Raw genomic sequence first — 13,872 nt, 5'->3', positions numbered from 1 at the left:
CAGCCCAGAGGCAGGGAGGCAGGGGAATTTAGCCAGAGACAGAAGGCGGGGTGGGGGGGTGGGGGGGTGTCTCAGGCAGAAGCCAGAGAATTCAGTAAGAGCATAGCTCCAACAGGGGAACCCAAAGCTCAGAGAGGCTGTATTATCTCACCGAACAAAGGAAAAGGCAAGATAGGAGACAAGAGGTTTGAATTTGAAGATCCAGTGCTTTTCAGACTCATTAAGACTGGCCTAAATATATAAATGTAATGCTGTCTTCGTTTAAAACACCAACACAATGTGGGGAGAGCTAGGCAAGCAATTCCTACAGTCTGTATGGAAAAATTATCATGCAAAAATAACTGAACATTCTGAAAGAAAAGACTAGTGAGAAAGACTAATACCTTGAATAGAAAAAATAATAATAATATAAAGCTTTAGGAGATTAAAAGTATAGTGCTGACAAGTAAATAAACAGACTGGTTAGCATAATGGATAGATCCTAAAATGGCCCAAATTGTTAGTTGAAATTACTGGGGGACAGGTAGAATTATATAATCTACAGCACCAAGAGACCTGATTTAACTATCTTGAAAAAAAAATCACAAAACTATTTTTTTTGTTACCTTCCTCTTTGTATGCTGAAAATCCAGATGGAGCAAAGCTTTAAATATGAAATAGTGAAAGTAGTAGAAGAAAATGACTTTTTTAATACTCTGGGGGGGGGGCTACTTGTAGCCACATTTACAACACAGAAGCTATAAAGGAAATAATAAATTTTACTCCAAAAAATATACAATATATTTACTACTAAAATATATAAAATACACTACCAAAAAACATACCAAAGAGAAGAAATGCCATAACCAACATCAGAAGACAAGCAAAACATTAGGAAAGGTATAAATTTTCTTTTTTGTTAAATAGAGTTTGTGACTCCATTTCTTTATAGATTTATTTATTTATTTGAGAGAGAGAGACAGAGTGTGTAAGTCGAGGGTCAGAGGCAAAGGGGGAGAGAAAGAAAATCTTAAGCAGGCTCCCTACTGAGTGTGGAGCCCAATGCAGGATTTGATCTCATGACCCTGAGATCATGACCTGAGCACAAACCAGGAGTAGCGGACACAGGCTCCACCTACCGAGCCACCAAGGAGCCCATGAATTCACTTTTCCAAAGGCCACCCACCCAATAGATAAAGAAAATAGCTAAGGGATAAGACAAACATAGTTCCCTGAAAAAGAATACAAATAACTAGACTTTCAACCCGGATCATAATTACTGAATTGTCAAATAAAGCAGTGGTGAATACGAGTGCCCAGGAATAGGACCGACAAAGGTCAGAAGGTTTGGTAACGAATAATACAGCTTAGCGATAGAAGAACAGGGGCTTCGTGGTTGAGTGGGAGAATGAAATGATGTGATCGCTTTGCCAGACACATCAGCTGGTATCTGTAAAAAATCACAAACATCTTACAAATGTCCCTGCAATTCAAAATCTAGGAACTCTTCCTATAGATAAAATCACGCACGTGTGCAAGAACTTGCGTGCAAGGCTGTTCAAATGGAGGTTGGTTAATGAAGAAAAGCCTATTCCTTCAATGGAGTACTACTGAGTGGCTTTGAACAGTTAAGGCTGATGATGTACATGTGCTGATAGAGAAACATTTTTACGATACAGCCTTAGGTAAAAAGCAAACAAAACAGGGGCGCCTGGGTGGCTCAGTGGGTTAAAGCCTCTACCTTCCGCTCAGGTCATGATCTCGGGGTCCTGGGATCGAGCCCCGTATCAGGCTCCCTGCTCAGCGGGAAGCCTGCTTCCCCCTCTCTCTCTTTGCCTGCCTCTCTGCCTACTTGTGATCTCTGTCTATCAAACAAAGAAATAAAATCTTTAAAAAAAAAAAAAGCAAACAAAACACCAGCCTGCAGGACAGTGAGTATAGTACGCTTTCATGTATATACAAACAAAAAGGACATATGTATACACTCATGTTTGTGAGTAGACTCTTTCTAGGAAGCTGAGAGGTGAGAGGGGTTAACTTTTCATGATACATTCCTTTGCACTGTTTGCATTTATCACGTTCAAATATAACTTTTTAAAAAAGCTAATCACAAATAAAATTTCATATGGTAAAATGAATGCATTTCAGAGAAAAGTTGTGCAAAACCACTTTATGAATCTGAAAGTTTCCCAGGCTTGAGCAAGGCTTGGCTGAAGGCACTTAACCTTTCCAAAGAAAGAACGTGTCACTCAGAATTGGTGCTGGGCAGTAAATGAAGGAGAGAGAAAGGAGTGTCCATCCAGGGGACACAGGTCCTGGCCAAAGTACTTCAAGCTCTGCATTCCCTTTGTGAAGGCACTCCCATTATGGAGATGGATGGCTCCGGCAAGCTTAGCTTAATGCCATTTAACATTTTAAATGCAGAATTAAGTGCCCTTGCTCTAATTCCAACATCACCCAGCAAGCTTCCAGTTATAATTAGTTAGTTCTCCTTTATAGATCTACTGGTGTAGGAAACAACTGTAATGCTGATCTGTGCGTTTGGGTCCTTGGGATTGTTATCTGCCTTATTATGGAGCAATGTAGTGACAATCCGAATGTTGTTTGCTTTGGAACTACAAAATAAAAACAAAACGAGGACAAACAGGAGGCACCCAGGGCCTTTAGAAGCAGGGACATAATTAGATCAGCATTTTAGGAAGACCACACCCACACAGTACTGCAGAGATGCGTAGAGAGGGACCAAGACTAGGAACAAGCCCACCAAGTAGGAAGGTTTTGCTGCATTGTAAGCAAAAAAAAAAAAAAAAAAGAGGATTTTTTTGGTCCCCATCGGGGACAGTTTACTCAACAGGACTGTCCACCTGTACTTCATGTACTTTTCAGTAATTACATTGGCGAATCCACATGTTCACATCTGCTCAGAACACCGGCCCCTGGATGTGTGTTCTGAGCATTTCAGCTCCCCCGGGATGCCGGGTCAGATGCTGTGAAAGTGTGGACGTGAAACCCACACCCCACCTCACCGCCCCGTGCCCCTTCCAATCATGCCAGGTTCCTGGACACTGCTGCTTCTCCAGCTGTGTTGAATTTATGAAATCAGGTTCAGTGGGAAAGGTCACGGTCAACCCACAGGACTTGCAACCCAACATTTCCTCATGATCCGTTAAAGGGGCTTTACAGTCAGGTGCCTGCCTGAGTGTGTGTAAGAGTGTGTGTGTGTGTGTGTGTGTGTGTGTGTGTGTGTTTATTGGGGGCAGTGGGGAGGAGGATAAGAAATACCACCAGAACCAGAGGAAGGAGAAAGAAGAGTGACCAAGGGAAGAAGCCCAGGAGCAGTCCAGGAGCAAAATCTGCCACCAGCCACCACCCTCAGACTGGGCTGGCGCTGCAGAGCCCCACCTTGAACCTGGGAGCTAACTATAAAGGTGTCCTGGTTTGGGCTCCGCTGGGGTTTCTCTGCCTGCGCCTGCCAGAGAATGCAGAGGCCATCATGCTGTGTTTTCACTCGCCCAGCCCTGCCCAGCCCTGTTCACGCACTGCATGGATGGGTGCACCGAGGCTTGAGATGGGAAGCAAGGGACTGTCAGAGAATTCGGGGCCAGGCCCCCCTGCCACCTTGCAAGAAAGGATGGGGGAAAAGGGGGAGGGCACACAAAACAGGGCAACTGGTGGCAAGACCTGGAGTTTAGAAGAGCCTCCTTTTTGAGAGTGTGCTATGTTTAGAGGATGAAACCAAAGTTCGACCATCTTTTTATTTAAATTACACCCTTGTAGAAATGTCCCCAAACACTGCATTCTTTTGTTGATGCTGAGAAGTGATCACAGAGGACAGACACGATGGGTCATAAGTAGCCAGGTTGGGTAATGGCATCAAAGGACTAACACTCCCTTCTTCACTCAAGTTCTCATCAAAAGAAGTCCAGAATGATTAAAACAAAATTAAAAGCCTGGGGGAGATCATGTACAGTATGGTGACTACGATTAATACCGTGTTGTATATTTGAAAGTTATGGAGAGAACAGAATAGATCTTCCATGTTCTCATCTCAAGACTAGACTCACGGTGGCGATTGTTTGACGATATACAGAAATATCAAATCATTATGTTGTACACCTGAAACTAATATTGTGTGCCAGTTACAGCTCAAGAGAAAAAGAAAAACGTCTAGATGGTTTCAGGAAGTAAATCCTAAATTATTAGGAAAATTTTACACTTTCAGATAATTAAATCTGAGAGGACTACACCTAGTGGAGTTTTATACGTATGTTTCCATCTCCACACACATCACATACACACAGAGGGTCCTGGTGTGTGTGTGTCTGTGTGCCCCAAGGGCTGTTGGGATATGAACTTTATAGGAAAACATGGGGTATGGAATAGCAGCAATAGGTCCTCATTTGCAGTAGAAAAGAGATTCTAGATGGTGTGTAATTGTTACCATTTTTATTCTCTAGGAGAGGATGCCATATGCCCAAGGGCACACAAATCGTTGATCTCTTGATAATCTAACGCATGGAGCAGGTGGAGAGGATGATGGGTACCATGGGGAGAAGCCCCAAGTCCACCTCCTTCCCACCGCCATGCCGCTTAACTTGTGAACATTTATTGGAAGCTCTCTACACTTCTCCTAAAACTGCTTCTACTCTTGTGCCAAATTTGAGCAAGTGGGGCTGAGCAAACAGAGCCCGAAGCGAGATACTGGCGGGTAATAATTCTACATGTGAGTCAACAGTCTTTAAGCTTGTCAGTGGCTAGTCATTGAGCCCAGCCATCAGTCCTGAGCAAAGAGAGAAGTCAGTGGCAAAAAGAGAAGGCAGGAAAGAATGAGTACACTCTGGCCACTGGTCTTGCACAGGAGGGAAGACGGGCACAAGGTCTGGGGGGGCCTCCACTGACACAGCCACCCTTGACGGTGGCAAAGGCTCCAGGGGCAGCAGCTGGCGTTCTGCCGGGTCCTCTCTGCCCTCCCCACAAAGCCTTGAAATTTAAAAACAACAAAAACAAACGCTGCCATCAAAACAAAAAAATGTATTTCTTTCAACATGAAAGTAAGACCGTTGTTTTGGGGTCCGTAGCTCAGGCACTTTTGAAACGCTTTGTCTCCAGTAAAGACAGCGTGGCCCAGATTTGGTCTAGTACTAAGCATGTCTTCACATCGTGACACTTCCCAAAATGGTGGGCCGCGGTTGGGGTTAGTCCGCTGGTGCAGAAAAAAAAGGAGGAACCCTGAAGCAAGGGCCATGCCCCCTTCCTTTCAATGTCAGGAGAAAGAGCTTCTGGACCCGTGCTGTCTTTAACGTACCACAGCTTAGACTTTCCGGGCCTGGTTCCTGCAGAGGGGGTTAGAACCGAGCATTTCTGAGACCTTCTCTTTCTGTGGTACCAATTCTAGGTGACTCTGTGTGTGTGTGTGTGTGTGTGTGTGTGTGTGTGTGTCTTTGGACTCCACAGCCCAGCACGAACATGCCACCAGTTTGGGGAGATTCAGAGCAGACACTGAACACAGGCACATCTGACATTGTCACCAAAGGCCCTCAGACTCTCACAACACCCTCTGCTTCTTAACTGATGTACAAACCACGTGATCTCCATAACTGAAAGTTGGTGGAACCTCAGAGCCAGGAGAAACGTGGCTGAGCACGGGAATCAAACACCTTTGGTTTACATCTGACAAGCTCAGGCCTAGAGAGTAAGGGGCTGCTTCAAGATCAGATCACTCCTGTTTCCAGCTCTCTGTGACATTTGGATTTTCATTCTGTTTTTCTTTTTTCAACAGGTAAACTCAGCACCTAAGTGTTACTTTCCTTCCCAGCTTTATAACACTCACAAGCACTCACTTCTTCATCACCCAGATCAATATTTACTGACTTCCTGGTCCCTTGGACAGCCCAGAGACCAAAGTGGTAAGAAGGCACCCTGATTATGGGAGCTCTTTGCCTTCTTTAATGGAGATCGATCAGCAATCAAAAGTGGAGTGAAAATGATCAGGCCACTGCAGGGCTCAGACCTCTGCCACCTGGGGGGTAGGATTAGCAAGTTAAACTAACTAGACCAAGTAGATTATGAAAATGGTCAATCAGCTATTAACCCAAGGTTCATGGGGGGGGGGGGGTGTTCCCTTCTCCTTTTCTCTCTCACACACACCAAATGAAAAAAAAAAAAAAAAGTGCCTGTCAGAATAATCTCTCCCCCAAACCATCCAGTTTATCCATAAACACCAAGAGGCACCAGAACTTGGCATTGCACCAAGGGCCAGCAGGTTCAAGGCCACATTCTACCCTATGGCTTTGGAAGCTACAAGAAGCTCTCTAGAGACATAGTAAGCTAGTCTGAGGGCTAATGTCAGTGTGTGGTGTTCAGTACCGGTTTAATAGTGTTTTCTTTTCCCTAAAAGCCAAGATGAGCAATGAGTTAACACTGAGGGCACTTGCTTAGTACCAAAGGCCAAACAAAAACAAAAACAGAAACAGGAAAACAAAAAACAAAAAAAGGAAAAGAGAAAAGAAAGGAATCCTCTTTCCCCAGCTCAACAAGAACTCTAGGTTTTATACTCTGACGACCCAGATATAGTCAAAGAGATCATACAGAATGTTCCTGGGGAGAAAGAGACCTCAATTCTTAGCTGTCCAGCCAACTTCTCAGCTTAGAAAAACGTCTTTACAAGGGAATACTGAAACAGACACAAATAGAGGTTTATGGGATAGAAACAGTGAAAGATTTTAAACAGAACTAGACTCAGCTCTGGGGAACTGTGACCACATTATCTCAACTTCCCATTACTTGCTTGTAATAACACATAACCCAGGCCCTTCCCCTAATTCTAGTGCTCTAAATTCCCATAAGGAAATATCACTTTTCGGAGGAAAAAAAAAAAAATCAAACACATTTTCCTGTATAGTCAATGAGAGGTGATGGGAAGCGGGAGGGGGAGAAAGTAGGGTCAGAAGGGTCGAGGGCCTTTTTAATTGTTTTACCCAGTGTAATGAAAACCTCCTTAATGCAGAGATCGAAGAGCTAAAACCAAGGAGGCTTCAAATGGTTGTACTGAGCTGAATTCTGTAAATACCTCCAATCGGAAGATTGTGTTTTTTCAACTCCAACTTGCAAGTTGTGTTAGTGATGCAAATTAGACTGCCTTATTTATTAACAAGTCCGGTGTGGCTTATGCAACCACACTCAAAACTTACTCTGCGCATCTTAAATGCATGGAAAGCACAATCCACAGTTCTAGAACCCCCAGCGGAGGGGCTGAGAGATAAAAATCAGAGTAATAAAAATGGGTGCCTCTCACCGAATCCTTCCGAATGCCAAGATAATTGTTTCTAGTACAATTAATTGCAGTGGAAAAGCTTACTAAGGTGAGGGGGCCAAAATCAATGTATTAATGACATCACATTACAGTCGCTTAACCAAGCCAACAATTTATTGCACATAGAGGCTCTGGCAGTAAAAGCTATTTATGTTGTACTAAGAGGAAAAATATTATACTTGTCTCCAAATATGATCCCCAAATCAGAAACTACCCTCCAAAAAATTCAGAGGAAAAAGGCCATCACTGAACTCCATAAAATAGGAGCAATGTAAAAACAAATGCCCCCTTTCACCACCAGATAAATAAACTTAACACTTCCTGCTACTTAATGATACACTGAAAGATGGTTAAGATGGTACACTTTATATTAGGTGTTTTTGACCTCAATTAAAAAAAAAAATGTACGCTGTATCTTAGCCATGTCTTTTAGCACTTGACTGAGACAGAACTTGTCCTTTGCAGTACATTTTGGCACCTGATACAACAGAGATCCAATAGCCAGTTACATAACTCCAACAACAGGCTTGATTCTTGAATCCCACTTACATGGGACGATGGTACTGGTTTTAGATTTAATCTAGCATGGCTTTGGTATAACCATCTCAGAGTAACAGAAGCGGGTGTAAGCAGCAGTATGATGTTGGGCAGGTCTCTGTGGACAGAGACAAGAGAGATATAAGGAAACAGATCATGTTGGTGAGTAAAGAGTATATGACAGATTACTAGGACAGAATTCTGATAAAACAGGCTCAAACAATGACTCTAAAAATGAAATGTCAGCTTGGCTTACAATATGCACGTAGAAGCAAAAAAATAAAACTCTCCCTCTTAATAAATCTACGCACAGTTTTAGAATGTTCTACCATGGGCTCTGTCTGAACGCAAAGAGTGCCGTGGTGTACTTTTCCCCAAGTGTTTGGATATCAACTGATAGACCATTTTTAAATGGTATAGTAAGCTGATGCTTCAGCAAGTTCTAACTATAGTTTATTTACTTCCATTTTTCCTATTGAAAAAAAGAGAAACGGGAAGTTTCGGCTAAGCACCATTAAACTGGAACTTTCAACCAGGTTATTTTAGGAATACCATTGGGTCTCATAACAAAGTAAAAAAAGAAATAAAAAACTGTAATTTGGTTCCAACTGTAGCTGGTATCCACTGGCCAAGAATGCAAAAGCTGTTCAAACAAATATTAATATGTAAGAAAAAGAGCCAGATGGTGTCATATATAGATGACGGAAACAAGCTCATCCACTGATGTCATTTTGATATCAAAACAGCAGAATTCAAAATAATCATACGAAGTGCTTTCCAAACAAGGATTTCGATACATTTCACAAGCCCCTAGTGCACAAACCCGCTGGGCTCAGACCAAGCGGAGGGGCAGAGCTGAGCACAGACTTTTCCCCAGAACTTATATGTAGCAGCCCTTGTCAGTGTCACTAAGGAATGTAATTCCCCAGCCCAAACACTAACCCTACACACCTCCCCCATGATCTCGATCTCAGCGGGTTTTCCAACCAAAAGAAAAATAAATAAATAAATAACAGAAGAAATGAGGAGTGCCACTGACAACAAACACTTTGGTAAAAATAAAAAAGCATCCTTTTTTTTTTCTTTTAAGCCTGGAGGTGGGAACCTGCCATCAGGTATTACAGAAAAAAATAGCAGTTGTGAGAGCTGATAGAAGAAAGCTCAGCTCAAATCTATTGATTTCATTAACACCAGGCAGCTAAGACCACTAAGGTTTAAAACAGTGTTTTTTATACTTAAAGGGAGTTTTATTTTCCTTTTCCCCGATTAGGGCCTTAAAAATATTACAGTGAAAAAAAAATGTTAGAGTGAAAATGATTGGCTCGATCTCCTTTCTTCCTTCATTATAGATGCATCATCGAATACAGAATTTCAAAACCACCACCAACAAAACAAGACATCTCACTGTATAAAGGCACTCTCCCTGGTCTCGAAATAGTCCAAAGGGCTCTAAATTCCATATGGCTTCCTCCATCTGACTACGGACTCCCCATCTCATGAAAAAGACACAGATCCTGATAAAAGGCCACAGACACTTTGACCAGGCCAACCAGGGCCAGCACAGTTGGGGCCCTACCCACCCTTCCTCTCCAGTTCTGCCTGCTCCGATCCTGGCCAAAAAAGAAGAAGAAGAAGAAAAAAAAAAAAAAAAAACACCCAGATCCCAGCCTCCTGGATCCAGCCTGACAGTTGGTTCCTCCCAGCACATCTCAGCTCTGCTAGGCCTGCACATTCCCCTCTGTGCTGCTGCCATTTCCTTCTGCCCGAGCCTTAGAACATGAGCATCCCCAGCAGAACAAACAACAGAGGCTAGGAAGGTCTCTTACTTACATTAAAAACAGGTTATCTCAGTCAACTACGTTGGCAGAAACAGGGTGTGCGTTTTCTGGGGAGGAAAAAAAGCATGCGCACTCGCCAACCGGAAGGCCACAGCCCAAGCCCTACTTTCAAGGCTGCTTATTTGAGCACAGAACACTGTAAGGAAAACCGGGAGAAACTTTGCCTTGCGATCCTCTGCACGGATGAATACAATCTCATGCCAGTGAAATGTAGGCAACAACCAAGTCCCTAAGGGGAGAAAAGACACCTCTAGGAGGGGTGACAGGGAATGCTGAGGAAGGCACTGTTGAATTCCCACTTGGTAATGTATTTGTCACAAGCCCTCAGAGCAGGAGGACAGAAATACACGATTCGGCTCCTGCATCAGAGCTCAGACATTTCCAGGGACACAGGGGTCCGTCCCATGCTGAAGGCAGAATTCTACACACTACTTTATCATCCGACCTAGTCCTGGTATAGTATTCAATGGCCAATTGAGATTTATGATCCAAATGGTCTCAAAATTATATCTCTGGGAAGTCAAGTCCAAATTAAATCAGACCAGGCTTTTAGGCTTCCGACGAGCACATTTTCCCTTTCAAGAGAGAGCATTTCAACACTCAGAACTTCTCCTCTTACAGACCATTTTCCAGGCTAGCTCTGGATGCCATCTCCTGACAAAAATCTGATCTATAAAATGGAAAGGGAAACCAGTGAACTCCAATCCTCAGCGAATGATGTTCAGGGGGCGACTCTAACCTCCTTCCACAGATTTCCAAAAGTTCATTATTTTAACCTCCTTCCTAGTAAATATTACTGGAACTTAGAACCCAGCATACACTCAGCACCTTAGGAAAGAAAAATGTCCAAAACTAAGTTATTGCATAAGGAAAGCCTAAAGCACACCCAGCAGGGCTTTGAAATAAAGTGTATATGGAATCCCTCCCTGAAAAGAACGTATATATTTATGTTATTGACACACACGGTATACTTAAAACTTATTTTCAACTGTCCCCTGCTCCCCGCGTTAGCAGCCCCAAGCCAGATAAACAGGTAACTGACAGATGGCCCAGCCCCGCATCTCCCCTGTATGTCTGACTTCTCCCCAGACTTGAGACAGCATTCATGTCCCGGACAGACATGCCGGGCCAGCCCCAGCCCAAGGGGCGAGGAGAAAAGGAAGGAGGAAGAGCACCTCCAGGAACTCACATTTCCGTGATGTTCTCGGGGTCTGCACTGTTAGGCTCCAACCTCGGAAATGCTACGATGCCCGGAGAAGGGTCGCTGCACCAGATTCGGGAGGTGCTGCATTTGCAGGACGTGGGACAGGCAAGAGCGGCCCTCCAGAAGCCCACAACCAGCCAGCAGAAGCCCCAGAGCCGCGCCATGGCGGGTCCATGCCACCTCGTCCAGGACGACATCCCTAGCCGCCAGTGCCAGCCCGAGTCGGACTGAGTACGTGTCCCCGCGCTGCACCGGCCGGCCTCCCCTGCCCCTGCCGGGCGGCCTGTGCCGCGCTCGCCGCTCCCTCGCCCCGGTGACTGTCGCGGAAGCGCAGAGCCGAGCGTGTCCGTCGCTGAGCGTGTCCTGGCGGTCGGCACCGTTCACTGTGGCCGGGGCATCTCCGGCTGCCTCACAGGGGGCGCTACCGCCGCTTCGAGCTCGGCCGCGGCCGCCGCTGCATGGCCCGGCGCGCCGAGCACCGGCCGGCGGCGCTGCCGGCACTCCCCGGGACGCAGGCTCCTTGCTAGACGCGCACTGGGATCCGGGACGCACCTCGGGGCTGAGGACAAACAGATACGCGTGAGACTGAGCGCAGGACCCCTTACAGCGCGCTCGCCGCACCCCCACCCCGACCCCAGCCAGGGGACTGTGGATGAATGCGTGTCCAGCTCCAGCCCCAGAAATAAACTTCCCCCTCGATGGCACTGATGCTGCCGGGACCACCGAACCCCCCCCCCCCCACACACCCAACAAGCCTGAGGTCGAGGGAGGGGGAAACAGGGCAAGGGTCCCCGAGACAGGATTCCATGGCACAGGCCGGGAGAAGGACCCTTTAAGGGGGTACGCGGACACTGCCGGCGGCGGCGATGGCTCCGCGACGGGGGCCCCCAATGATGCTGCAGAATCCGCCACGGCCGCTGGGCTCAAGGGGCGCGGGCAGGTGGCGCGGCGCGTACCACCTGGGGAGCCGCCACGGCCGCCCGGGGAAATGGGGGGAGGGCGGGGGACGGCGAGGGCCAGACGCCGGAGGGCACTGTCCGTGCTGCTCACCCGGGCTCCGGCGCCTACCGCCCGCCGGCGGCGCCTGGGTGCAGGCTCTTCCTGCCGCCGGGCACTGAGCGCGGAGAGCGCGAGCGAAGGAGCGAGCGAGGCTCCTGCTCCAACCCAATTCCGGGAGCCGCCGCCGCCGCCGCCGCCGCCGCCGCCTCTGCTACTGCTGGCGAAGTGACGTGAGGGCTGACGCAGAGCAGGGGCAGAAACTCCAGAAAATTAGTCTGAAATCCAAAAACACACACGCTCATACACACACAAACCCATAACACCCTCCAGACAAAAGCAACGGGGAGGGGAGGGGAATCTGGGGGCGAGCGGGGAGGAGGGAGGCATCGGTGCCACTGGCCAGGAGCAGACAGCAGCAGCATGTGGGAGTTCATACACGCGCACACACGCACACATCCTGGCTGGGTAGACGCGCGCGCCTGTGTGTGTGTGTGTGTGTGTGCGCGCGCGCGTGTGCCCTGAGATCCAGGTACCTCCGAGATGGACCGTTCCACGGCTCGACGCCTCTCAGTCCCTAATTCACACCGCGGTCTCTTCTACCATCGCAGTAGAGGCTGTCTCCTTTTTTGAAATGGAAACCGGGCTCGGTTCAGCTCTGAAAAATGCGCTGATTCTTATTATAGGAATCCTCCCTCCCCTCTCCCTCCCCGCTGCGTTCTCCTTTCCCATCCTGCCTAAAAGGGAGGGCGAGCCAGCCTAAAAATAAATAAATATTGTAAACACCAAAACGTGTTCAGCATTGGTAACCAGGGATAGCCGCCCCCATTCCGGGCCATCTATTTGGAGATCGGTGGTTTTGGAGGGTCTTCCTGTTGGTGCTTTTGCAGAGGGAGGGGAGTCTCCAAATGCAACTCTGGCTCTCTAAGTGGGTCTTTTTCCTGCCGTGTTCCGGCATCACACGCCGGGGAAATAGAGACATGTGAGGGGAAGGGAGTGCGCCTGACGCGTACTGGGTTCCCTAAATGCGCGGCAGCAACCCTGGCCTGTCCGATGTGTGGCGCCGCGTCATTTTCTCTCATCCTTCAGTCTGGCAGGATTCAGCCGTTCCCAGATTGTCGCTTCACTCCCCGCGATGCCCACCTCCGCCCCCGCGGGGCACCCCGAGCCCTTGCTCCCCTGCCGTACCTTGCGCGATTTCGTGTGTGCGCGGGTGTGCGCGAACGCGTGCCCTGCGTCCGCGCTGCCCAGAGCACGACAAGCATCCAGCTACCGACAAGCCCGGCGCGGACAGAGCCTCGGGGTCTCACTAGGGACAAACGAGGCAATCCGGGAGGGTCGGGTAACAAACCGTAACTGCTCTGCGGGCGCAGTTAAACGATGGCTGCGGGGCATTCGCAAGCCTTGTCTGAGAATCCGTCTTCCCCATTTGCGGCTCGGAGAGTCTGTTTTTCCGCAGTCATTTAAAAGGGAACTGGGAAAATGCACCGCAGTGCCTGACACTTCCGAGGGCTCTGGTGCCCCCGCGCGGGGAGAGAGCGCCCCGCACGCTCCGGAGCCTCAACCCTCCGCGGTGGCCGTGGCGGGCACTGCGCGGGGGGCGCGCTCTGGCGCCAGATGCGCAACCAGCGGCGCCCCCCGCGTGCGCGCCCCTGCCCGCCAGCACGCCGCTCTCCCTGCCTAGCGGAGCTCCTGCCCTGGAAAAAGGCGGGCAGCGCTCGGCTCCAGAAGGAGAGGCAGGATGGGCTCTCGCCCAAAAGATAGGAATGGTCACCGATCTTCTCGCAGAGGCTGAGGGTGGGAAGGATCCGCAAACCCGAACGTCAAGGTGAAAGCTTACATATTGGTTATACCTTAAATATTACAAGGGAACGGAAGGCATTTTGGCGTGGGGGGAGGGCGCTTTTGTACAAACCCGGGGCGCTGAGTGTAACCGCGGTAATCCTCGCGCAGCGCCCCCAAAATCTCGTTGCAGGGCCGGAAGACAAGGCCCACAGGTCTGCCTC

At 48.0% G+C, this 13,872-nt stretch overlaps 1 protein-coding gene across 5 annotated transcripts in view; it reads right to left on the bottom strand.

The window, feature by feature from the left end:
* Window positions 1-13,374, bottom strand: part of NTRK2 (neurotrophic receptor tyrosine kinase 2) — a 327,279-nt gene extending 313,905 nt beyond the window's left edge. For all 5 annotated transcript variants that reach the window (XM_082695217.1, XM_082695218.1, XM_082695219.1 and 2 more), the window contains exons 1-4: window positions 13,055-13,374; window positions 12,403-12,524; window positions 11,921-12,144; window positions 10,856-11,429 (exon numbers count right to left, since the gene is read on the bottom strand). In XM_082695217.1, coding sequence (XP_082551343.1) covers window positions 10,856-11,067 — 212 coding nt within the window. In that variant the 5' untranslated portion in view covers window positions 11,068-11,429; window positions 11,921-12,144; window positions 12,403-12,524; window positions 13,055-13,374. The remainder of the gene's footprint in view (window positions 1-10,855; window positions 11,430-11,920; window positions 12,145-12,402; window positions 12,525-13,054) is intronic.
* Window positions 13,375-13,872: the final 498 nt, after the last annotated feature.

The sequence above is a fragment of the Mustela nivalis genome (genome assembly GCF_964662115.1).
Source record: "Mustela nivalis genome assembly, chromosome: 13".
Lineage (NCBI taxonomy): Eukaryota > Metazoa > Chordata > Mammalia > Carnivora > Mustelidae > Mustela > Mustela nivalis.
This window is presented reverse-complemented; position numbering and strand designations above follow the sequence as displayed.